The 27,543-nt window shown below is 34.8% G+C and overlaps 1 protein-coding gene across 4 annotated transcripts in view; it reads left to right on the forward strand.

The window, feature by feature from the left end:
- CEP350 (centrosomal protein 350) overlaps positions 1-27,543 on the forward strand; it is a 161,052-nt gene that overhangs the window by 60,949 nt on the left and 72,560 nt on the right. For all 4 annotated transcript variants that reach the window (XM_046680736.1, XM_046680738.1, XM_046680737.1 and 1 more), the window contains 9 exons: positions 1,043-1,215; positions 12,414-12,600; positions 15,027-15,247; positions 16,023-16,186; positions 19,673-19,783; positions 20,258-20,398; positions 21,889-22,025; positions 22,857-22,979; positions 26,661-26,830. In XM_046680736.1, the coding sequence (XP_046536692.1) occupies positions 1,043-1,215; positions 12,414-12,600; positions 15,027-15,247; positions 16,023-16,186; positions 19,673-19,783; positions 20,258-20,398; positions 21,889-22,025; positions 22,857-22,979; positions 26,661-26,830 (1,427 nt within the window). The remainder of the gene's footprint in view (positions 1-1,042; positions 1,216-12,413; positions 12,601-15,026; positions 15,248-16,022; positions 16,187-19,672; positions 19,784-20,257; positions 20,399-21,888; positions 22,026-22,856; positions 22,980-26,660; positions 26,831-27,543) is intronic.

Here is a 27,543-nt window from a genome sequence, read left to right on the forward strand (position 1 = left end):
GTGATGAGGGTTACTTTTACTATTCACTACTGCAGAGAAGAGACTGAAGCACCAAGGCTAAGTCACTTGCACAGTCATTTAGTACGTGGATCAAACTTTGCTAGAAAGAATTTCTCCCCTAAGTTTTGTTACCATATAAAATAATCTGTAATTATTCACATTTAATATAATTTTATTTGCACGTTACAAATTATAATCCACATAAAATTTTTGGATGATCTCTTTAAAATTAGTTATATCTAGTTGGACTAATGAAAATAAGTATTATTACAATTATAGTGCTTTTAAATTCTGAGCTCTAAAGAAAAGATTAAGTTTTTAAATGAAAACTTGAAGGATTTAATTTTGGTGACATTTAATATCAACCAATAAATATGATTTATTGATTTTTGTTTGTTTTTGGTGAGGAAGATTGGTCCTGAGCTAACATCTGTTGCCAATCTTCCTCTTTTTTTTTCTCCTCAAAGCCCCAGTGCATAGTTGTATATCCTAGTTGTAAGTCCTTCTAGTTCTTCTACGTGGGTGCTGCCACAGCATGGCTTGATGACAGTGTGTAGGTCCGCGCCCAGGATCTGAACTGGTGAACCTGGGCCACTGAAGCAGAGTGTGCAAACTTAACCGCTATGCCACTGGGTTGATCCCTGACTTATTGCATTTTATTTCTAGGTTGAAGTAGAACATATTAAATTATTTTTCCCTATAAGATTATCAGAAGGAAAATAATTATAATGTATGAAATTATAAATTTGAGTAGAAATTGAGGTCACATTTTCCAGTATCCAACATTTTATTTTTTCTTTTATGTGTCTGAATTGTCCATTTTTATTGGTTTCACTTCAGTAAACAACTCCCTGAGGTTTTTCTCAGTAATAAATTGAGCCATAGGGAACAGTCCAGGCTTATGGTAGTAAGAAGACAAAAAAAAAAGTGGAAGGCATCTTTGATTATAGTTATAGTCTCCTTGTGGTTAAATAGATTTTAAAATATCTATAGTTTTAGCTGCTTTTTATTTCTTTAATCACTATTATTTACTCTTTGACAGTATTGGTGGCAGCAATGTAGGCATTCCAGAGGACCATTCTAGCAGAAAGTCTGCCTGTGATCTCTCCTCTGTGGATATTACCTCCCAGCGTTCATCAGGGGTCCAGTCTGCTACATCGTCTCGTTCGTCTACTTCTTCTAAAGGAAAGAAAAGAAAAAAGGAAAAGACAGAGTGTAAGTGGAATTCTACATGGTGACTTTTTCTCTCACCATTGATTTTGTGATAGTGATCTAAAGTTATGATTTGATTCCATAAGAAGTTAGATGAATTTCTTTATGATAATATGTGATTAGCTTTCATATTGATCATTACAATAACTTTTGATATATAACATTATACATCTTTTGCTTAGTACAAAAGGACTACATTTGCAATGAAAAAAGAATAAGGATCATAGATAAACAATTGTCTAAGAAATATAAATCTCCATTGATCCTTCTGCTCAGACATAACTACTGTTAACATTTTTGGTGCTTATTTTTCCGATAAAACATAAAACCATGCACACACACACACGTCTTTATTTAAAAAACAGAATTGAGGGGCTGGCCTCATGGCCGAGTGGTTAAGTTCATGTGCTCCGCTGCAGGCGGCCCAGTGTTTTGTTGGTTCGAATTCTGGGCGTGGACATGGCACTGCTCATCGAACCACGCTGAGGCGGCGTCCCACATGCCAGAACTAGAAGGACCCACAACTAAGAACATACAACTATGTACTACTGGGGGGCTTTGGGGAGAAAAAGGAAAAAAAAAATCCTTAAAAAAAAAAAAAGCAGAATTGAAATCATATTGTTTTGTAACTGCTTTTTGAAAAACTTTATAGTGTATCATGTACATCTCTGAGCGTAATTAAATATAATACTCAAACTTTCTTATCTATAAAGATGATAATAGAGGCTTTGTGTGGTAATTTTGAAGCTTATATGAAATTAACAAATATAATGTGTACTTAGCACAGTTGCTGGCACTCTAAGTATCTTTGAGTGATTGAGAATACCCTTCGGTCCCCTCTTACTCTTGGCTATAATTTGCTCTGTAGGCCTAGAGGTGAGAAGATGCAGTAATTTAGGCAAAGACCTCTTAAACTCACAGATGGCCCCTAGGGAATGATTTTGCTTCCAAAATTGTTTTTTTTAGTTATAAAAAATTGCTCATTGAATTGAAAAAAAAGTGGGGGAGAAGAAATCAGTAAATATAGAAAGCTATTTAAAAATTAAAATATCACCTGTAATCCCGCCACCTAGAGGTAATCAGTGTTAACATTTTTAATTTAATTTAATTTTATTGTGGTAAAATATACACAAAATAAATTTTATTGTTTTAACCATTTTTAAGTGTACAGTTCAGTGCCATTAAGCACATTCACATTGTTGTGCAACCATCTCCACTATCTCCTGAACGTTTTCATCATCCCGTAATGAAACTCTGTACCCCTTGAACAGTAATTCTCCATTCCTCCCTTCCCCCAGCCCCTGCTAACCACTGTTCTACTTTCTATCTCTATGAATTTGACTACTCTAGGTACTTCATTTAAGTGATATCATATTTATCCTTTTGTTTCTGGCTTATTTCGTTTAGCATAGTGTATTCTAGTTTCATCCATGTTGTAGTATGTATCAGAATGTCTGTCCTTTTTAAGGCTGAACAATATTCTGTTGTGTGTATATACCACATTTTGTTTATCCTTTAAACAGTTGATGGACGTTTTAGTTGTTTCTACCTTTTGACTATTGTGAATAATGTTGCCATGAACATTTGTGTACAAATATCTGTTTGAGTCCCTGCTTTCAGTTCTTTTGTGTATACACCCAGATGTGGACTTTGTGTTTGTACGTCAATTTGTGTTTATATGTTTAATTTTTTGAGGAACTGCCGTATTGTTTGCATAGCGGCTATGGCATAGTCCCTTCCCACCAGGAATGCACAAGGGTTCCAGTTTCCTCACATCCACACCAACACTTTTTTCTTTTTTAATAAAAGAGATCCTAATGGGTGTGAAATGTTAACATTTTTAGTAAGAATCCTTGTAGACAATTTGTAGGCATATGTAAATAGGCAATGTTATTTTTTACATGCTGTTTTATTCTGTCAGTGGTTACAGATATCTATCTCTGTCAGTAAATTTGGGTTACTCTTTCTGGTGACTACCTACTATTCTGTTATTTGAATATGTTGTAATTTATTTAGCTAGTTACCCATTGGTGAACATTTAGGTTATTTTCTATTTTTCTTCCATTATAAACACTGCTGCATTGAATTGATGGTTCTTTCCTTTAAAGGAAAGTCCTATAAGTGTGATATGGGGCAAAGAATATGCCATGTTTAAAATTAGGGTGCACTTTGCCAAATAGCCCTTCAGAAAGGTAGTGCCACTTTATACTTCCAGTATGAGAGTGCCAGGAGAAATTATTTCTTAATCATTAACCTAGTTAACTCTCTTACAGGCTAGAAGTATTCTCAAGGTCTTTGGTAGGAACATTAAACATCATTTTGCCAGCATTTCCCAAAATCTGTCTTTTCTTGTGAAATACTGATTCAGTGGGATAGGCTGTTTCATAGTGTTCTGAGGATAAAAGAACTATGGTTCCATACATTTCAGAAATGCTTTTAGAGTGAAACAACCTTCTTTCCTCCAGGATTCATCAACACTTTCCATATGATAATATACATTATTTATTTTAGGATGAGGATGAGGCTGTAGTATGAAGTATTTTACAAATTTATTTGACCACAGAATCATTTCTTCAAACAGCATGTTATTGCATTAGAATTCAGCTGAATGCATTTAGGGAAATGCCAAACTTGCTCAATTCTTTTATTTTGCAACTGTTGTGTTTTGTTGTGTTAAGTATCACCTAAGGTCACTAACTTAGCAAAGCGTGGATTCTGACTGCTGACTCCGAACTCTAGGTTACTTTCTATTACAATATACTGTACAACTTAAAATAGCATATGTTGAATATGGTTATAAGCACTATGACTCAATATAGGTTTTTAAAAATTGTAATCTAAAGCATGATTAGATGAAATATAGATACTGTTTTCTGGCTTTCAGTTTCCCTGATCCCCTCTCACAGTGTCTTAAAAAAGCCTATATATATTTTACTTTCCACAGCAACATCTTAAACATAGTTTCTCCTTCATCCCCAAGTTCTAAAATCAGTGTAACTTTTGTTGTGTATACTCCATCTGGTGGTGAAAGAGTGTCTGCATGCTCTATACAAACGTTCCTTCCCAATGTAGTTGAAAATAGTTGGTAGACAAGTCACATACAGTCATGTGCTACTTAACGTTTTGGTCAATGACAGACTACATATACCATGGTGGTCCTGTAAGATTAGTACCATATAGCCTAGGTTGGTATAGGCTATACCATCTAGGTTTTTATAAGTACACTCTATGATGTTCATACAACAAAGTTGCCTAACGACACACTTCTCAGAACATATCCCTGTCGTTAAATGGTGCATGACTGTATGAGGAACCCCTATAAGACGATCAGCTGAGTTTTCAGTAGAAACTTTGAAGGCCAGAAGGAAGTGGCATGATATATTTAAACTATTGAAAGGAAAATTTAACAACCAAGATAACTCTACCTGGCAAGGTTATCATTCAAAATTGAAGGAGAGATAAAGAGTTTCCCAGACAAGCAAAATCTGAAGGAGTTCATCACCACTAAACTGGCCTTACAAGGAATGTTAAAGCATCTTCTTTAAGTGGAAAAGAAAAGGCCATATATATGAATGAAAAAAAATCTCACTGGTAAAGGCAAATGTTTAGTGAAGGCAATGATCAGCCACTTAAAAAGCTAGTATGAAGGTTGAAAGACAAAAGTAAAGTCAACTATAATTTCAATAAGTAGTTAAGGGATACACAAAATAAAAAGATGTAAATATGACATCAAAAACATTGAGAGGGGAGTAAAAATGTAGTGCTTTTAGAATAATTCAAATTTAAGGGACTATCACTTTAAAATAGACTGTTATATAGAGAGGTTGATATATATGAATGTCATGGTAACTACAAACCAAAAACCTACAAATAGATACACAAAAAACAAAGAGAAGGCAACCCAAACATGACAATAAAGAAAACCATCAAACCATAAGGGAAGACAAGAGAAGAAGAAAGGAACAGAGAAGGACTACAAAAACAACCAGAAAACAGCTAACAAAATGGCAGTAAGTACATACCTATCAATAATTACTTTAAATGGACTAAATTCTCCAATCGAAGGACATAGGGTGGCTGAATGGGTCAAAAAACAAAACCCGTCTATATGCTGTCTGCAAGAGACTCACTTCTTATCTAAAGACAAACACAAACTGAACATGAAGAAATGGAAAAAGATATTCCATGCAAATGGAAGTGAAAAGAAAGCTGGGGTAGCAGTACTCATATCAGACAAAACAGACTTTAAAAGAAAGATTGTGACAAAAGACAAAGAAGGGCGTTACATAATGAAAAGGGGTCAATCCAAGAAGACGATATAACATTCATAAACATTTATGCACCCAACATAGGATCACATAAATATATAAAGCAAATATTAGCAGGCATAAAGGAAGAAATTGACAGTAGTAGAATAATAGGGGATTTTAATACCATCCCTACATCAATGGATAGATCATCCAGACAGAAAAATCAATAAGGAAACATTGGCCTTAAGGGACACATTAAACCAGATGGACTTAATAGATATATACAGAACATTCCATCCCCAGACTGCAGAATACATTCTTTTCAAGTGCACGTGGAGCATTCTCCAGAATAGATCACATGTTAGGCCACAAAAGAAGTCTAAATAAATTTAAGAAGATTGAAATATCAAACATTTTTTCCAACTACAATGATATGAAACCAAAAATCAATTACAAGAAGAAAACTGGAAAAAATACAAACACGTGGAGACTAAGCAACCTGCTACTAAACAACCAATGGGTCAATGAGGAAATTAAAAACTACCTTGAGGGGCTGGCCCTGTGATGCAATGGTTAAGTTTGCATGTTCTGCTTCTCGGCAGCCCAGGGTTCGCCGGTTCAGATCCTGGGTGCAGACATGGCACCGCTTGACACACCATGCTGTGGTAGGCATCCCACGTATAAAAAGTAGAGGAAGATGGGCATGGATGTTAGCTCAGGGCCAGTCCTCCTCAGCAAAAAGAGGAGGATTGGCAGCAGTTAGCTCAGAGCTAATCTTCCTCAAAAAAAAAAAAAAAAAAAAACTTCAGACAAATGAAAATGGAAACGCAACTTTCCAAAATCTCTGGGAGACAGCCAAATCATATCTAAGAGGGACGATCATAGCGATACAGGCCTGCCTCAGAAAACAAGAAAAGTCTCGAACAATCTAACCTTACACCTAAAGGAACTAGAAAAAGAGCAAAGCCCAAAGTTAATAAAAGGAAGGAAATAATAAAGATCAGAGTGGAAGTAAATGAAATAGAGACTAAAAAAATGATAGAAAAGATCAGTGAAATTAAAAGTTGGTTCTTTGAAAAGAAAATAAAATCAATAAACCTTTAGCCAGACTCATCAAGAAAAAAAGGGGCCCAAATAAAATCAGAAATGAAAGAGGCAAAATTACAACTGATACCACAGAAATGCAAAGGATCATAAGAGACTGTGTCAATAAGTTGGAAAACCTAGAAGAAATGATTAAATTCCTAGAAACATACAACCTTCCAAGATTGAATCATGAAGAAATAGAAAATCCAAATAGACTGATTATAAGTAATGAAACTGAATCAGTAATTTAAGAACTCCCAAAAAACAAAAGCCCAGGACCAGACAGCTTTATAGGTGAATTCTTCCAAACATTTAAAGAAGAGTTAATACCTATCCTTCTCAATTTATTTCAAAAGATTAAAAGGAATGCTTCCAAACTCATTTTATGAGACCAGCCTTACCCTGATGCCAAGAGCAGACAGACACCACAAAAGTATCCCTGATGAACATAGACACAAAAATTCTCAACAAACCAAATTCAACAGTAAATTAAAAGGGTCACACACCACGATCAAGTGGGACTTATTCTAGGGATGCAGGGATGGTTCAACACCCACAAATCCATCAGTGTGATACATCACATTAACAAAATGAAGGATAAAAATCATATGATATCTCAGTAGATGCAGAAAAAGCATTTGGCAAAATGCAGCATCCGTTTATGATTAAAAAAATTCTCAACAAAGTGGGTACAGAATAAATGTACCTCCACATAATAAAGGCCATATATGACAAACCCACAGCCAACATCATACTGAATGGTGGAAAGCTGAAAGCTTTCAGGAACAAGATAGAAATGCCCACTCTCACCACTTTTATTCAACATATTTTTAGAAGTCCTAGCCACAGCACTTAGGCAAGAAAAAGAAGTAAAATGCATCCAAATTGAAAAGGAAGAAGTAAAACTGTCACTACTCGCGGATGACATGATACTAAATATAGAAAGCCCTAAAGACTCAAAACTGTTGGAACTAATAAATGAATTCAGTAAAGATGCAGGATACAACATTAATATCCAGAAATTAGTTGTGTTTCTACACATCAATAACAGCTATTAGAAAGAGAAATTAAGAAAACAATCCCATATACAATTGCTTAAAAGAGAATAAAATACCTAGGAATAAATTTAACTGAACGGAAAGACTTGTACTCTGAAAACTATAAGACATTAATGAAAGAAATTGAAGATAACACAAATAAGTGGAAAGATATATCATGCTCATGGAATGGAAGAGCTAATATTGTTAAAATGTCCATACTGTCCAAAACAATTTACAAATTCAGTGCAATCCCCATCAGAATACCAATGGTGTTTTTCACAGAACTAGATCAAAGAGTCCTAAAATTTGTATGGAACTGCAAAAGTCCCTGAATAGCCGAAGCAATCTTGAGAAAGAAGAACAAAGCCAGAGGTAGCACGCTCCCTGATTTCAAACTATATTACAAAGCTATAGTAATCAAAACACTATGGTACTGGCACAAAAACAGACACATAGACCAATGGAATAGAACAGAGAGCCCAGAAATAAACCCATGCATATGTGGTCAATTAATCTATAACAAAGGAGGCAAGAATATGCAATGGGGAGACACTCTCTTTAATAAATGGTTCTGGGAAAACTGGAGCTACATGCAAAAGAATGAAACTGGATTGCTATGTTGCAGCATATACAAAAATAATAAAAAATGGGTTAAAGACTTGAATGTAAGACCTCAAACCATAAAACTCCTAGAAGAAAACATAGGTAGTCAGTTCTTTGACATCAATCTTAGCCATGTTTTTTTGGACTGGTCTTCTCAGGCAAGGGCAACAAAAGCAAAAAGAAACAAATGGGATTACATCAAACTAAAAAACTTTTGCATGGTGAAGGAAACCATTAAGAAAATGTAAAGGCAATCTACTGAATGGGAGAAGATATTTGCAAATATCTAATTTAATATCTAATTAAATATTTGTACAAATATTTAATACAAAATTGGAATACAATTATTTAACATCCAAATTAAATATTATATATTTAATATGCAGAATATATAATGAACTTACACAACTTAACATCAAAAAACAACCTGGTTGAAAGATGGGCACAGGACTTGACTAGACATTTTTCCAAAGAAGAGATACAGATGACCAAAAAGCGCATGAAAAGATGCTCACTATCACTAATAATCAGGCAAATGCAAATCAAAACAACACTGAGATACCTCCTCACACCTATCAGAGTGGTTATTATCAAGAAGACAAAAAATAACAAGTGTTGGTGAGGATGTGGTGAAAAGGAAACCCTCATACACTGTTGGTGGGAATGTAAATTGATGCAGCCACTATGGAAAACAGTATGGAGTAATTTTCAGAAAATTAAAAATAGAACTAATATATGATTTAGCAGTTCCACTTGTGGGTATTTATCTGAAGAAAACGAACACACTAATTCGAAGACACATAACCACGCCTATGTTCGTTGCATCATTGGTTACGATAGCCAAGATATGGAAGCAATGTAAGTGTCCATGTATAGATGAATGAATAAAGAAGATGTGGTATACATACACAATGGAATATTACTTAGTCATAAATAAGAGTGAAATATTGCCATTTGTGACAACGTGGATGAGCTAGAGAGTATTATGCAAAGTGGTATAAGTCAGACAGAGAAAGACGAATATTGTGTGATTTCACTTATATGTGGAATCTAAAAAACAAAACAAATAAACAAAAAACAGAAACAGACTCATAGATACATGAAACAAACTGGTGGGTAGCAGCAGTGGGGAGCGGTTGGGGGGCAGGTGTGTAGGTGAAGGAGATTAAAAGGTACAAACTTCCAGTTATAAAATAAATGTCATGGAACCCAAAATTATACAATGTTATAAACCATTATGATCTCAATAAAATTACTATAAAAAAATAGTGACATTTCAAATAAAAAGGCATGGGGATATAATGTATAGCATAAGGAATATAGTCAATAATATTGTAATAACTTTGGTGACACATGGTAACCACTTACAGTGATCATTTTGTAATGTATATAAATATTGAATCAGTCTGATGTGCGCCTGAAACTTATAGGATATTGTATGTCAATCATACTTCAATTTAAAAAAAAAAAGTAGTTGGTAGATTAAAGTGGTAATCATAGGAAAAAAATTTTTTTATGTTAATTTAAAACATATAAATATACTTTCATTTGGTGATCTTTTAAAGTAGAGGCAAACATTTCTTTGTATATGGATCCCTTAATTGGAGTTTAGGTCTTTCTTGCATAGACCATTGTTATTGTCTACAATTTCTAGTTGTTTGAAATCGAGCAGTTTTTAAATTGTGTATTTATTTTCAAAGAGCAATATTAAATGAACAAAGTCTTCTTATTATAAAAGAATGCATCTTTATTATAGAAAAAATAGAGATAGCCAATATTAACAATTTGCTTCTAGCCTAGGGATCATAAATAGGTTTTAAATTATAGAATCCTTTCTACTCAATTAATAATCCGTTAGATTATTTGTGTGTTCCCCTCCCCCCCATTGTGACAATGCAATCAGCATATCTAATTCATGGTACACACCTTTGCCTGGCTTCTTAGGATGAATTACTATGAATGGGTGGAATTTCTCAGTCAAAGGGGATGGAAAATTATTTTTCTATATATTTTAAGTTGTCCTCCAGAAAGGATGTATTAGTTTGCACTCCCATGAAAACAGTGAATGAGTATCCTTTCCTGCGTGTGCTGAATGACTCTCAAGGTTTCATTACTTCAAAAGTATTTGCTAATCTAGAAAAATGGCATCTCATTGAAGTGATTTGCATTTCTTTGCTAGTTGGGTTTAGTATTTTTCATATGCTATGACTGTTTTCATTTTTCCTTTTTTAAACCAAATTTTAATGAAAAGTTGTTACCTTATTACTATCACTACAGCATAATAGAGTGTAATTTTTACCTTGTCTACTTTTTGTGTGGTAATAGATAGCTAATATAAAATTTACCATTTTAACCATTTTTAAGTGTACAGTTCAATGGCATTAAGTTTATTCACACTGTTTGCAACCATCACCACCATCCATCTCTAGAACTTTTTCAACATTCCATGTTGAAACTCTGTACCCATTAAACAATGACTCCCCATTCCTTCCTCATCGCCACCATCCCTTAACCCCTGGCAGCCACCATTCTACTTTCTGTCTCTATGAATTTGACTAGGAAATTTAACCATTGGTAAGTATACAGTTCAGTAGAATTCAGTACGTTCACATTGTTGTGCAATGATCACCATTATCCATCTCCACAACTGTTTCGTCATCTCAAACTGAAACTTCATACTCATTAAATAATAATTCCTTCTCCCCTCCCCCCAGCCCCTGGTGACAGTTGCTCTACTATGCTTCTGAATTTGCCTACTCTAGGTACCTCATATAAGTGTATACTCATGTAATATTTGTACTTTGGTGACTGGCTTGTTTTACTTAGCGTGCCTTCAAGGTTCTTTCATGTTGTAGCATGTGTCAGAATGTCCTTCCTTTTTAAGGCTAATATTTTATTGTATATATGTACCACACTTTGTTTATGCGTTCATAAACAAGTGTTGAAGGACTTGGGTTGCTTCCACCTTTTGCCTGTTGTGAATAATGATGCTGTGGATATGGATGTACAGCACAATTGTTTTTTTGACTTTTCCATTTTCTTTTGATCTTTAACCATATATCTACATTAAAAAATTTTTAGCTACCATTAAAATATACATGCAGTTCTTTTTTCTGCTTCTTTTTTTCACATGATAAATATTTCTCATGCTGCTATTGAAACATATCAAGGTGAATGACACACTAGACTTAAGTCATAAAGCCTGGACTTACATCCTATTTCTGCTGTTGACTGTATATCCTTAAGCAAGCTACTTAGCCTCATAGATCTCTTGCTACCTCATCAGCAAATTGAGCGTACAGTATCCACCTCATAAGATGTTTCAGAGCAATAAGGTAATATATATGGAGTGCATTTTAAATTACAAAGTGCTACTTAAGTGTTTAAGTTACTATTATCTGTGTGGTTTAGACAACTCTTCTGTTGTTGGAACTATAGGTTGAAATTTTTTAATTATAAAGTTATACATTGAATATCTGCATAATTGTTTAAATAATCTTTTAACATACCCCTATAAGTGATTCTGAGTCAGAGGATATGAAAAGTTTTATGAATCTGGCTACATTGTTTTTGCCATAGAGTTTTTCAAAAGGATTTTGTAGTTCACTTGGCAGTTGATAACATTTGTCTCCTAGCTCTGGGTTTTATCCTTAAAAAACTTCTTTTTTGTTACTTTTTCATAGGGGTAGAGTAGTTCTTAATTCTTGTTTAATATGCTTATCTTTTTTACCATTTGATTTAAGAACAGTTTTTTTTAATTTTTAAAATTTAATTATTTTATTGAGGTCGTATTGGCTTATAACTTTGTGTGATTTCAGGTCTGCACTATTATATATCCGTTTCTGTAGAGACTGCGTCATGTTCAGCATCGGTAGTCAAGTTTTTATTTGTCATGATACATATGCTGCTTCACCCCTTTTGCCCTCCCCCCAACCCCCTTCCCCTCTGGTGACCACTAGTCTGTTCTCCTTATCCATGTGTTTAAAACAATTTATTTTTTAATAGCAAATGGGAGCTATTAATGGAAGAAACTTCACTTTCCTTAAATGGAAGCAGAGAATGAACTGCTTTATTTTAGAGATGAAAAGCAAATTTTAAAAATAAGTCAATTTAAAAACATTCTGGCCTGCACTTTTTATAATTTTATTGAAATCTAGGTATCAGTTATCTCTCAGTAACTTCTAATATTGGGAATCAGCTTTATAAGAAATTTACTTTACAGGGCTGGATTCACTCACTGGAAATGTTCAGAACTCACTTCCTGATGAGGAAAAAGTACACTCTGGCTCAGAACGTGGCTCTCTTCAAGGAAAGAAATCTGGGACCAGTAGCAAAATTTCTGTTAAAGGTTATGAGGAGACTCTTGACACCGATAGTACTTTGGAGGATCTTTCTGGGCCTTCTTTAAGGTAAAGTAATGTATATTTTATACTAGAATTCATATTTACTTAAAGTTACAGTGTCATTGATGTTCACAGAATCCATTTAATAAATTTTTGTATTTTCTAAATAGATTTTTTTGGTTTTGTTTGTAGCTCTAGTCTTATGTATTAGAATATGGTCATTTCTCACTCAAAGTATTATAACTTCTCTGTCAGGAATTCTCTGCCTCTAGCACAACCCACCTTTCTTCTAAATGCTCTTCCCACAGTTATTTTCTTGACTCAATGCTTTTAAACCAAATTTTAGTGAATAATTGTTATCTTATTACTATCACTACTCTCTTTAGGGTACTTGGGGAGCTCATAGTTACCCTATGGATCAATAACTTTATTTGAAGTGTTTTTCTCTATGCTACCATAAACTATCTCATTTCCTTTGTCTATACATTTTCTTCTCAAATGTGTTCTTCCACTCTTTCATCACAACTACTTAGCATCCTTTTGTTTCATTGTTTATTTCTTCCTCTGAACTTTTCTCTCCTGCTCAATTTATTAGATGGCTCAAGCAGATTTTGAAATCTCACTCTTATATTGGTTATGGAGCTTGTGCACTCTGTGGGTTTTTTCTTCTTCTTTTTAATATCATATATTATGTACTTAGCCTATTGCTTACAAATAACCATCACTTATTCTTCATGTACAGTTCCTACTCCTTTGTCCACATGACTTTTTATCTGCTGCACTGGTTTTGTCCTTGTGGAAATTTAATCTCTGAGAAGACATGGATTTATTTTTTTCTTTTAAAACTATGTGCTTTTTCTAGTATAGTGTTACAGATAATCATTTTTAGTGCTTTCATGTTACAAATAATGTTGTATCATTAATATCATCATTGCTATATTTAAAATTGAATCTTAGTTTCTTTGTCAGTGATTTTGAAATTCGGGAAACTTTATCTTTCCTTTAGAGATACTCTGATGATTTAATTGGCAAAATCTGCAAAATCAAACATTTCTAAAACAGAATCCATAGCCATGTAAGCTTGATAAATGCCCTATACTCTAATCTGGACCCCCTCTTCCCCATCTATGGTGATTTACAGTGGATAAAATAATTCGAGGGTTAATAAGGAGGAGTCCAGATTTTTAAAAAAATTATTTAGCCCATTTTTTCTAACTTATTTGGCTGTAGACACCCTGTCCCCAAGATCTTCCCCTTTCTTTCCTTTTTACTTTTTGGAAAACTTATTAACATCGTTGGAAACATACTTTTGGAAATGCTAGTCTAGGTGAATCTTCTCTGCAGAGCAAATATAAATTCATCTTGTATAACCATAAGGTTCAAATTCCGACAGAGTACTGTTTCGATGTCATGTTGGAATTCTTTCATGGAAATCTATTAGGAGACAGAAGTAATGATAATTCTTTTTAGGTTCCATAAATGAAATTGTCAGACTGTTAAAACTAGTGTTTCTCTAAATAATCAATAGAAAATTAAAGGTCACTGTAGACAGGCAGGTGCCTCTCAAGAACAATTTTATTCAAGTATTTACATGCTGAGTATAAGAAAAATGTTTACCTTTGAAAACTCATAATTTTATTAAAGCAAAAAGTAAACTTGAATGTTAGAAATATGTTCACTATGCTAACATGCTTTATAGAGTATCTTTGAGTCATTTATTTAATAAATAAATATTTCTTGCAAGGCAAAATGCTTCTTGTTATGAGAAACAATACCTTTAGTGAGCTTAATTTCTCGAAGAAGAGCTAGACCTGTGCCTTGTGTTGAATTAAATGCCTTGAGAATTGTTCCAATCAAACTGTTGGGAGAGGTTGCTTCTTATCAGAAAGTTCAGGAAAGAACTATAATGTTAAAAGATGGATAGAAACAAAAGGACATGTGTAAAGTACTTAGGGATGGTGAGTATGAAAATAATTTTTTGTTGTGACTTATGGGTTAGGAATAACAAAAGAGTAGTTTTTGTCATTTCTTAAGTTTTAATACAAAATGATATTTTATTCTCTTTCAAAGACATATTTTAAGACAATTTTTATAAGATAGACTTGACCTTACCTTTTATATATGGCTATAATTTTTCTGCTATATGAAGTCTAAGTATTTTAGAGGGTTTTGCCTCATACTACAATAAGTGATTCGTGACATATATTCATTGCAGAGGAGAGAGTTAGGTGCCAGTTTAATCAAGAGACTCCTTTTCCGTTTTATTCTGCGCAGGGTTTGTCCCTAGCTTGTGGACCACTGCAAATGTAGCAGTAAGAGGAGTCCTCATAGGCCTTCATTTGGCGTAGCAACTATGTGGAGTGAATAAATGCCTGAATCACAGCTTTTTAAAGCTAATGTTAAAGAAGATAATGCATGCTGTTCTTAGGAACTTAGCTGGTTCTTGAAGTAGTTTTCCTTTCTCTAATGTCTTTGTGAAACAAAACTTCTAGTGTCTCATCAGACAAGGGAAGATCTCAGAAAACTCCAACTTCTCCCCTATCTCCAAGTTCCCAGAAATTGTTGCCATTTGACCTGCCAGGAACTTCATTAGAAAGATCTAAATCCTCAGTAATAATGACTCCAACTGTAACAGGATTTAAGCCTAATGCAGCTTTTACTGATATGAACTTGGCTGCCAGCAGAACAAATACAGAGATGGCTTCAGCACCAGGCAAGTAGATCCATGCATCTGTAATTTAAAAAATGAGATGTTAATTTTTTTTCCTGAAAAGTTCTTTTCTTTCCGTTGAACCATAAGGAAATGTTTTTTCAAGTGATTGTGATTACTTTTTTCGGGGGTGGGGGGGGGAGGGTTGTCTTTTTTGGTTTTTTTGAGGAAGATTAGCCCTGAGCTAACATCACCAATCCTCCTCTTTTTGCTGCGGAAGACTGGCCCTGAGCTAACATCCGTGCCCATCTTCTTCTGCTTTAAATGTGGGACACCTACCACAGCATGGCTTGACAAGCAGTGCATAGGTCCACACCCAGGATCCGAACCAGTGAACCACGGGCCGCCAAAGCGGAACGTGCGAACTTAACTGCTGCGCCACCAGGCTGGCCCCTCAAGTGATTGTGATTACTTTTTGAAGTAGTAAACAAAGACTATGCAGGAAAATAAATATTGAAAAGTATGAGTGATTCAATAGTGGTGATTTTTCCCATCTTGCCAGCATTAGTCAGGTACACCTGAAAAATGTATCCCATATATGTACTCCTAAGTGTTTGTAGGTATCTATATTTGTATGGACACATGCATGCACATGCATACACACCCATACCCACACACAAAAGGAGTAACTACTAAGATACGTTGTACTAAGAAGTCACTGTCTTTCCTACATAGGAAATTAGTATTGTTTTTGGCTCTTAAAATGAGAAGTGAATTTTAGAATCTGAGATGTAATTTCTTGTGAACTTTTACATTTGACACTTCTTATGCCCTCCAGGTTCTAAGCGCTTTTCTCCTGCTGGCCTCCAGCATCGTATGGTAGCAGAACTCAGTTACTTGAGTGCCATTGAGGAGTCGGTGCGCCAGCTATCAGATGTAGAAAGAGTTAGAGGCATTTCGCTTGCTCAGCAGGAGAGTGTGTCTCTGGCTCAGATCATAAAGGTATTCGTGGAGTTTTCTTCTTTAGCTTTCTGTGTTTTTCCTCTTCTCTTTGCTATCTAAAATAGTCAATGATGAATTAAAAAAAACTTTAACCTGCCAAGTAGAAAAGAATAGTTTGCCATATAGCAGCTATAAATAACCCTAGGAAAAACTATCATATAGAGTACTGAAAAGAAAATTAAACATGCAATGTTTGGCAGTAGAACAATAATATAATCATTCTCTCTCAAATATTTCATTTTCCACATTCTGTACTTTTTTAATGACAGTATGAAAATCAGCTAATCAAATATTCTCAATATTTTCTCTTTTTACTGACAAAGTCAGGTGACTGAGTTTTTTTCTTTTTAATGCTTTATTTGTACCAAAGAGAAAAGTTTCTGAGATATGGGTTTTTGATAAAGCCAGGATAATCTGGACTTTTCCTTTGCTAACAAAAATCCAGTGTGTAAGCAGTGTTCCTCGGTGGGGGTGTTATTGGGATTTTTTTTTTTAACCGAGGTACTATTTACATATAATAAAATACACAAATTTTAAGTGTATAGTTTCATAAGTTTTGACCAGTGTAACCGTGTAACAATCACCCTAATCAAAATATGGAATACTTCTCTCACGCCAGAATGTTCACCCATGCCCCTTTTCAGTTAACCCCTCCTCCCAGAGGCAATTGCTGTTCTGATTCCTATCACCATAGTTTATTTTTGCTCGTTCTAGAACTTCATATAAACTGAAGTATAATTTGTACTTGTTGTGTTTAGCTTTTTCTATATTGCATAATGTTTTTAATATTCATCTCTGTTGTTTTACCCATAGTTTTGTTTTTCTACCAAATATTCCAGGAATTAATGTATCAAAAATTTTTTATCCATTCTCTTATTGATGTACATTTGTATTATTTCTAGTTTTTGGCGGTTATAAATATTCCTCCTATGAACTTTTTTTTTTTTTGGTGGGGAAGATTGGCCCTGAGCTAACATCTGTTGCCAGTCTTCCTCTTTTTGCTTGAGGAAGATTGTCGCTGAGCTAACAACCATGCCAGTCTTCCTCTATTTTGTATGTGGGATGCCACCACAGCATGGCTTTAATGAGCCACCAGTGTGTAGGTCCATGCCTGGGATCCAAAACCGTGAACCCCGGGCTGCTGAAGCAGAGCATGCGAACTTAACCACTACACCACCAGGCTGGCCCCTGAACATTTTCTACAGCTTTCTGTATTCAACACAGATTTTCATTTTTCTTGCTTAAATACCTAGGAATGTACTTGCTTGGGTCAAGTGTAAGTATGTGTTTAATTTTATAAGAAATTGCTATACCCTTTTACTAAATAGTTGTAACATCTTACCATTGTACAGCAGTGTATGAGAGTTCCAGTTGTTCCATATCCTGCTGTTATTTGGTATTCTAGTTATGCTAGTGAGTGCAAAGTAGTATCTCATTGCTGGTTTTAATTTGCATTTCTTTTATAACTGATAAGATTGATCATATTTTTGTGTATTTATTGACCATTCTTAAGTCTTTTTTTGTGAATGTTCAAATCTTTTGCCTATTTAATACCCAGTTGTTCATCTTTTAATTACTGAGTTGTAGGAGTTCTTTATTCTAGAAACAAGTCTTTTTCAGATATATTTCAAATATTGTTTCCTGGTCCTTGGTTTGCCTTTTCATTGTTTTAAACTGTTTCTTTTGAAGAGCAGAATATTTTAATTTTGATGAAATTTAGTGTTAATTTTTTTCTTTTACGGTAGTGCCTTTTGTTTTCTAAGAAATCTTTGCCTACTCCAAGATACTAATGTACTCTCAAAGCCAGTCTTCCTCAGCAAGGAGAGGAGGATTGGTGGTGGATGTTGGCTCAGGGCTAATCCTCCTCAAAAATAATAAATAAATAAATAAATAAATAATAAGATATTAGCGTACACTTAACAAAGATATTCTTTTATGTTTTCCCCGAAAGCTCTATAGTTTTGGCTTTTATATATAAGTGTGTGAATCATCTTAAGTTAATTATGGAGTGTGAGGAAGTGGTCACAGTTCATCTTTCCCCCATATAGTTATTCAGTTGTTCCAGCACCATTTTCTCAATAAGACTTAAATTGCCTTGGTACCTTTATCAACAATTAAGTAATCGTTTATATGTAGGTCTATTTCTGGACTCTGTTCTTTTCCATTGCTATTTGTTGGTCCTTAATGCCATTACCATACTGTTTTATTATTGCTTTACACTGTGTCTTGAAATCAGGGTGTAATTGCTCCAACTTTGTTCTCTCTCAAGATGGTTTTGGCTATTATAACGTTTTTGCATTTCTGCCTAACTTTAGAATCAGTTTATCAGTGTCTACCAAAAAAAAAAAGCCTGACAAGATTTTGATTTGAATGGCATTGAATCTGTAGATCAGTTTGGGGAGAATTCACATCTTGACAGTATTGCATCTTCTAATTCGTGATCATGATGGTATCTTTTTCTATTTATTTAGGTTTTTAAATATTCTCTCAGCAGTGTAATTTTCACTGTAGAGGTCTTATACATTTTGAAATTTCTTCCTAAATATTTTATGTCTTTTGATTCTGTCATAAATGATATTTTTTTTCAATTTCATTTTATAGTTGTTCCTCCCAAAATACCTATATGCAGTTCTTTGTGTGGAACTATCCCATGCTTTGTTGGGAGTTCAGCATTCATGCACCCCTCCCAATAAATAGCAGTAGTGCTATCCAGTTGTGACAGCAAAAACTCTCCAGACTTTTCCAAATGCTCTCTGGTGGAGAGTAGGAAGGGACTGATAACAACTTTGTTAAAAATCACTGGATTGAGGAAATGGCCCCATTGCAGTGGCCACGCGTACTTACCTTGAAATCTGAAAAAGCACTGAGGTTTTCTACCATTTTAGGGATATGTTATAATTCTGGGTTTCCAGATTTGGACAGGGCATTATATGGCTTTATACACAGCCTTCCCACCTTTAGAGGAGCTATATTATTTAGCACTATTCCAGAAGAAATGACAATATATAAATTTATAGATAGCATTTTATGGAATACTGGTAAGAAAGGGTCCTGGTGAAAAGAAGACCTTTTTTGGGCCAACATTTTTATGAAACTGCTTCTTCCAATCAAAATAAAGGAATCATAGAAGTGTGAGGTGTGAAGCATTATCTTTGTTTTTACACACAGGACATTTTAATCTCTTTCAAAGAGTTAGGCACCATAGCTTTTAGTTTCACACCAACTTTTTATTATCAGTTCTTAGTCCTGTAGGCCTTGGGAATGTTTTATATTATTACATATTTGACACATAGTAGGTGGTCACTAAACATTTTGATAGATGATAAATGGTTAATGTCTATCCTATTTACCTTCTTTCCTTTAGGCTCTAATTTGTTGCTTCAAAATATTTGTGTTAGAAAAATAGCATTGAGTTTAAATATAGTCACTGTATTAAAATAATTTAGTATCATAGAATTAGTAGTTGATTATTTCTTTATTTCGAAGGCACAGCAGCAACGCCATGAAAGAGACTTGGCCCTTTTGAAATTAAAGGCTGAAAAAGAGGCTCTGGAGTGTCAGAGACAATTAGAAGAAACCCGAAACAAAGCAGCTCAGGTAACTTATTTTGCAGTGTGTACTGGTTCTTTAAACTTAAATTTTTATCTTTGAAATTACTTCAGTATTCTATTAGTTATATAGGAATAAAAAAGAAAAGGTATAAATAATAATGTTTTAGTACATTATGCCATATGGGTTAATTTCATGTCATTTGATTCTTGTAACAGCCCTGTGAAATTAAGTAGTCAAGATTTGTCTCCAATTTAGAGAAGTGGAAACTGAGGTGTATAGTGATTCCTTGTGTGCAGACACATCAGCTCGTGAACAGTGGTTAAGACTTAAGGTCCAGCAGTCACTTTAAGATTCCAGATTTTAAACTCTAGATTTTAAGATATGAAATCCAAATAGTAGTCAAATGGTTTTTTCTTTTACAAGGCATTCAATCCATGAAACAAATTTACTAATAAAAACTAATTTGGAATGGGGAGAGACTGAGACATAAGTTCTCTTTTCACCTGTTTTTATTTACAGGTCCATGCGGAATCATTACAGCAGGTGGTTAAATCACAACGGGATGTGACTGAAGTCCTGCAGGAAGCAACTTGTAAAATAGCTGCCCAGCAAACAGAGGCTGCTCGCCTCACCACAGATGCAGCACGCCAGATCTGTGAGGTAAGAGCCATGAAGAACATTTTTGTTTCTAGTTCTTTTTAGTCAATGTCAGTAACTTTGCTCTTTGCAGTAATGGGTTTCTAACATCCAGCAAATGAATACTTTTTTTTTTACTGAGGAAGATTCGCCCTGAACTAACATCTGCTGCCAATCCTCCTCTTTTTGCTTGAGAAAGATTCTCCCTAAGCTAACATCTGTGCCAGTCTTCCTCTATTTTGTGTGTGGGTCGCTGCCACTGCATGGCCACTGACGAGTGGTGTAGGTCCATGCCTGAGAACTGAACCCGAGCTGCCAAAGCGGAGCACACCAAACTTAATCACTGGGCTACAGGGCTGGCCCTGCAAATGCATACTTTCAATTAGTGACTTTCAATGGGGGCCATACCCTATTGAAATAAGAAGCACATTTATTGCAGGGTGTTATACATGTGAATGATATAGAGCCAGAAAAAAAGATAGAGAAGAACTAGAAATGCCTGCCCTTGAGTAAACTTTTAAAAAACATACCAATTTTATTGATGTGTAATTTACAAATAATAAAATGTTTCCATTTTAAGTATACAGTTTGATGAGTTTTAACAAATACATATATATAGATATCTTTATATTTCTATATCTTATCTATCTATCCCTGTAAACACCACCATAATCAAGAAATCAAGAATATTTCTAACACTCTAAAAAGTTCCCTCCTGTCCCTTTGTAGTCAGTCACCAACTTGGTTCCCAGGGAGCCACTGATCTGCTTTGTATCAAGATGTTTCATTTTTATCCAGAGTGATGTTGGTGTCTTTTCTTTTACTGTACCAAGGATAAAGCCAGAAATAGTTTTACTGCTGTCTCCATATAGAATATCATAATCTATAGATATAGTTTCAGTTTGTTTTAGCAGTTACAGTTTAGAACCGTTTGTTGAAGTGATTCTGTTATTAGAAAGCCATGAACCTGCTATATGTTGAGTACTATGGGATTGTGCAAATAAGTATAAAGTGGAGTCTCTTTTCTCAAAAAAATTTTAGACAACAGTAATAAAGATTTCAAAAATACGTCAAGTCATCAAGGCAGTGATTGAATGAATACTGTATGAATAAAGCATGCAGCAATTGCAGTAGTGGCTAAGAGTAGGGAAAATATGCTTCACTTTCTTGGTCAGAAAAGACTTAGGAAGTAGTAACTGAATTGATTCTTAAAGCAAGATTTGATTTTTGGTTTACTGTGTCTTATTCTATGAGTTGAAGGTTTTCTATGTAATTCATAGATTGTTATAGCTGGGTGAAACCATAGAAATCATATTGTTCAACCCATTATTTTTATAAGGAAGCTGCTGAGACATAAAGCGTCTAAATGACTTACCCACAATATTTTACCTATTATTGCAGAATTTGCTTGCTTTCAATCCAGTGATCTTTCCAAAACACTATGTTCCCTCTCAGTTCTTCTGTGATATTATCTTTTTTACATCTGCTTTTGCTTTGTTTGTGTTCATATTTAGATGGCAGAGTTAACTCGAACTCATATCTCAGATGCTGTCACTGCTTCAGGAGCTCCACTAGTAACACTGTATGACCACCAGCGGCAACATCCTCCCGACTTCGTGAAGCAACTGAGGACCAGAGCTGAAACAGATAGGTTAATATTCAGTCATTCAACAAACATGTAATGAGTATTTAGTATGTTTCAGGCACTATTGTGGGTACTAGGAATATAGTTTTGGGAATATATAGGGAAGATAGATATTAATCAAATATTCACTTAAGTGAATGAACACTTAAAACTGAGATAAGTGTTGTGAAAAAAAGGAACGTATGTCTCTGAGATATGTAAGAAAGGAATTTGAATAGCCTGGGAGTACAAGGAGGTCAGAGAAAGTTTTCCTGAGGAAGTAAAGCTTATGGTGAAATTTAGTGGAAGAAAGGGAGTCAGTGATATACAGGAGGTAAAGAGTAGGCAGGTCAATACATGCAAATGTAGGAAAAGAAAGTAAAGGGAAACCAGTGTGACTGGGGGCAGAGAGCAAAGGGGAGAATGGTAGGAGGTGCTGCAGGGATCAGATCATGGTAGGACCTTGCAGACCTTCAGGCTTTTGGAGTTTATTCTAGGAGCAATGAAAGGTCATCAGAGAGTATTTTAGGCAGGGCTGGATATGTGATCATGTTTGTGTGTGTCGTTTTTTGCATCACGTTTTGACAGTCTCTAATTTGTAGATTTTAAGTCTCAGTTCACATTCGTTGATACTTGGGGTGATTTGTAGTTCTCATATTTATTATATGAGAAGATATTCTTTAATGTGCTATATACCCTTTTCTATGAGTGAATGTCTTTCTTTCTCAAAAACTTTGTAACAGTGACTTCATTTTTTCTATGAATTCAAGATTTTATCTCGTTAATGTTAAACAGTGTTTAAAATTTTTCTTTTATTAGAGACTTTAAATGTTTAATCAGTTTTTCTTTTCTTTGTAGGAAAAGTCATTCTGTTTCACTGTCTCAGAGTAAAGAAGGGACCCTTGACTCAAAGCATCGGAAGTATTCCCCCTCATATGATAGCTATTCTGAGTCTTCAAGATACAAGAATCATGATAGAAGGTGAGTTTGATTTAGTAAAGTCTGATAAATGGCTTAGACATTGTTTTTTTTTAATTTTTAGTCTCATTTCTTTAAATGAGATAGTGTCTACCCTTCAAAGTTCTGGCTTCCCCCATTTAATTAGCTGATTTACAAAGTAGTTGTTCCATGTAATAATATAGCTACCATTCCTTGAGAGCCTACATTGTACAGGCACTGTATAAGTTGTTTTTCCTACATTTACTCTTCATAACAACTTTCCAAGACAGATATTATCCTCCTTTGATAGATGAGGGAACAAAGGCTCAGAGAGGTACTCAGAAACTCACCGAAGGTCACATAGATAGTGGCACACCAAGGAATTGAACCTTGGTTTATCTGGCTCCAAAGCCTTTGTTTCTTAGAATCTACATTGCTTTGCTGACATTCATATTTCTTGACATTACTGTATGTGCTAATTTTTATTATTGTAAAAGAAGATTGAGTACTTTGTCATTGGTACTTGGGGCATTATTAACATCTATAGTTTTCAATTATGATTCTGTCCTTGGATTGGAAGGTTTTAGGGGCTTCTTTCCAGAATTCTTAGAGGTAGGATACCTACGTTGTCAGAGTGTAGTAAAACCTCAATTAAAAAATTAAATCGTGATTCTAAAAACATGTGAAAATCAATGTGAGGTAAGTACCAACAGTTATTGAGTACATACTGTGTGTCTGGAACCATGTGACTTTCGTTTAACCTTCACTGACACTTCATTTAGGCCACGATCTGAGTTACTACAGTGGACTCCTAATAATACGTTTCCCCATCCTCTAACCTTTTCTCACTCTATTCATTAACCACATGGTAATCAGTGATTTTTCTAAAATTTGCAGCCAGTTGTTTATTCACCTGTTTGAAACCCTCAGTATTCTCTCAGAGCCACTTAATATAACATGAAAGTGCCTTTGTTATTGAGCCTTTGGTCCATCTGCAGCTGTGTCTCTTGGCATTTCCCTTCTTGTCACACTCCACTAATTCTAACTACTTCAGATCTCTAAAACCATGCTCTCTTTGTCTTCTGTGCCGTTGCATCTAATGCGTCTTCCTTTAGACCCTCTCCGTCCATTTCATTTGGGTTACTTTTACTTCTGCTTCAAGAATCAGTGCTACCCCTGGTCTGCTGTAGATCTGTCTTCTGTGTTCTCCCATAATACTCTGAACATAACTCTTACAGCCTTTACTAGCTTCTATCTCCTTGTTCCTTTACTCGTCAGTTATCTAGATTAGAATTCTTTGAGGTCTATGTTCTCATCACCCCAAATAGAACCCTGTACCCATTAGCAGCCACTTCTTATGCCTCTTCTTCCCCAGCCTCTGCCAACCATTAATCTACTTTCTATTTCTGTTCCTACGGATTTGTCTTTTTGGACATTTCATATAAATGGCATCATACAATGTGTGGTCCTTTGTGACTGGCTTCTTTGACTTAGTATAATGTTTTCAAGGTTCCTCTATCATATATCAGTACTTTATTTATATAGCCAAATAATATTCTATTGCATGGATCTACCACATTTTATTTATCCATCGGTTGATGGACATTTGGATTGTTTCCACTTTTTAACTGTTTTTGTGTGGGCATTTGTTTTCATTTCTCTTGGGTATATACTTAGGAGAAGGATTGCTGGATCATATAGTAACTCTGTTTAACTTTTTGAAGAGTTGCCAAACTGTTTTCCAAAGTAGCTGTTCCATTTTACTTTCCCACCAACAATATAAAAGTTTTCCACATCCTCACCAACACTTGTTGTTGTCTTTCTTTTTCGTTATACCCATCCTAATGAAGACCATATTATTCTTGTATCCCCAGAACTTATCAAAAGCCCTAGCACACAGTAGGCAATCTACTACATGTTTATTGAGGGAATGATTGGCATATAACTGCTAAGTGGAAGAATTGAGATTAACCCCATATCTTTCTGACTCCAAAGCATTTGCTGTCTCCTGCATTGTATCTTTTACTTATAACTTTATTATATGATTTATCCTGTTAAAAACATTTATTAAATCAGACAAATAATTGGATAATATTCTGATAAATACTATCATAAGAACACACACAAAAAGCAGTATCAACACAGAGACAGAAGTGACCAAACCTTCCTTGGGAGTGGGAGAAGGGGTCCACAAGCACCTTGGCAGAAAGGATCTGTTTATGCAGAGGATCTCAGCACCTGGCTCATGATTAGCTCCTTGATATATATATATGTATGTGTGTATATATATAAGCTCCTTATAACTCTAAATATTAATATATGTATTTATGTGTCCTGGTGGTCTAGTGGTTAAGATTTGGCACTCTCACCACCACAGCTTGGATTCGTTTCCTGGTCAGGGAAACACACCACCCATCTGTCAGTTGTCTTAACTGTGGCAGTTGCATGTTGCTATGGTACTGAAAGCTATGCCACTGGTATTTCAAATACCAGCAGGGTCATCCATGGTGGATAGGTTTTAGCAGAGCTTTGAGACTAAGACTAAGAAGAAGGACCTCGCCACCTACTTCCCAAAAAATTGGCCATGAAAGCCCTATGAATAGCAGTGGGACATTGTCTGACATAGCGCCAGAAGGTGAGAGGATAGTACACAAAGACCAGGCAGGGTTCCACTCTGCTGTACAGGATTGCTAGGAGTTAGAATCGACTCAACAGTACTGACAACAAATATATATTTAAGTGAATGAATAAACTAAGGAAAGCGAAGGAGGAGGGTGGAAAACATTGAACTTGAAAACAAGTTCACTAAGCATTTGGAAACTTGAGGCTTAAAATCAGGAGAAGGGCAGAGCTTCTGGTACAGATTTGAGGCTCAATCTAAATGATAGTAGTTTAAATTATAGGGGTGTGTAAGATTGCCCAAAGAGAGTATGTAGCATAAAACAGAAAGCTACCAAAACCAAAATTCTAGAAAGCACCATTGTTTTAAGGAAAGATAGAAAAATTAAAAGGAAGTGGAAGAAATACAGGGAAACTTGATTAGGAAGATAAGCAAGAGAAGCAGGTGAGAGTAGAGTCAGGGAATATAAGGAGAGCTCTTTTATTTAACATTTAATTTTGATATAATTTCAAGGTTATAGAAAAGTTGAATGATACAAAGTTCTTGAATATCTTTCATCCAGATTACCCTAATGTTAACATTTTACTACATTTGCTTTAGCAAGTAGAGCTTTTAAAGACGATAGAGGTTAACATCATCTAATGTTGTGCAGAAAAAGAAATTATGTGTTGGATTTGGCAGTTAGAGTTCAGGTATAGTTTACAAGAACAGTGCCAGTAGAATAGTTGGGATTGAAGCAGATTGTGATAAATCGTGATGTTGATGAAAAGTAAGGAAGTGGAAACAGCAAGTAGAAGCCCCCTTTCCCAGGAGCTTGATTTTAAAATAAAAGGATAAAGGGGAGTGATCGCCTGAGAGTAGTGGATACCCATCACGATTATTTAAAAGTGAAACCTTCCTCCTTCCTACTCATCTTTTCTAAAGCAGTTTCTTCTCAGACTTGTGTCTACTTAGCATTTTTATGTTTTATGTTATATCTTTCATCATTTTATATATTGATCATAAGGCACATTTCTTTGTCTAAATAAGTTTACTTTGAAGTTAATGATCCTCACTTTGTCGCCTTTTTTTTTTTGGTTTGTTTCCATAATATCCATAAACAGAAGTAGTAGTGGTAGCAGCCGTCAAGAAAGTCCTTCAGTTCTATCTTCTAAGGAAAATGAGAAGAAACTTCATGGTGAAAAGATGGAGAGTTCTATTGATGAACAGGTTCAGACTGCTGCAGATGATTCTCTGCGGAGTGATAGTGTACCATCTCTTCCCGATGAGAAAGGTAACTTTCTTGCACATATATGTATATTTGTTTGTTTGGGGAGGCTTCCAGCCCTTTGAGATATTTGTGATTGAGCTGGTTAATATAATTAGAACATGGTGATAATGACACGGTTACATGTCTGATATTAAATGTGTCCAGGTGAAACTATTTCAAGGCCATACACTATGCTGGTAGCCCATGCCAATGTTTTACACAATTGTGTGTCACAATCCTAAGAGGTGGCAAAACTAATTCTAGCAGAACATGCATATGAATGGAAAATGTATACTCAACACTGAAAAAAATAACTTTTTCCTATTATAGATATGTAACGTAATCATAAAAAGGAAACTACATTATTAATTAACTTTAAATTGTTAACAATACAATAAGGATACTTTTTTAAATAAATGTTAATATCAGATATAATAACTAGATTAAAATTCATTACTTAACTGTTCCTAGATCATAAACAAAGCTGTACTCCTATCAAATAATAAGTAGTAAATAACATAATGAAGAAAACAGAATCTGGCAATAAATGGCACCTTTAAGACAAAGTCAGAATGTTAACAGCCTCCATTCTAGAATTTATTTTTTAAATAACTGGCTCTTAAGCATTGTTTTGGATTGATAGTTTAGAACTATAGTCTTTAAAGTAGAATAGGCAAGACAGTCTTTGGAGTGCAAGAAGAAAATATTTAAATTTAAATTTTTCTCATTCTTTTAAA

The sequence above is a fragment of the Equus quagga genome, chromosome 13 (assembly GCF_021613505.1).
Source record: "Equus quagga isolate Etosha38 chromosome 13, UCLA_HA_Equagga_1.0, whole genome shotgun sequence".
In the NCBI taxonomy this organism is placed as follows: domain Eukaryota; kingdom Metazoa; phylum Chordata; class Mammalia; order Perissodactyla; family Equidae; genus Equus; species Equus quagga.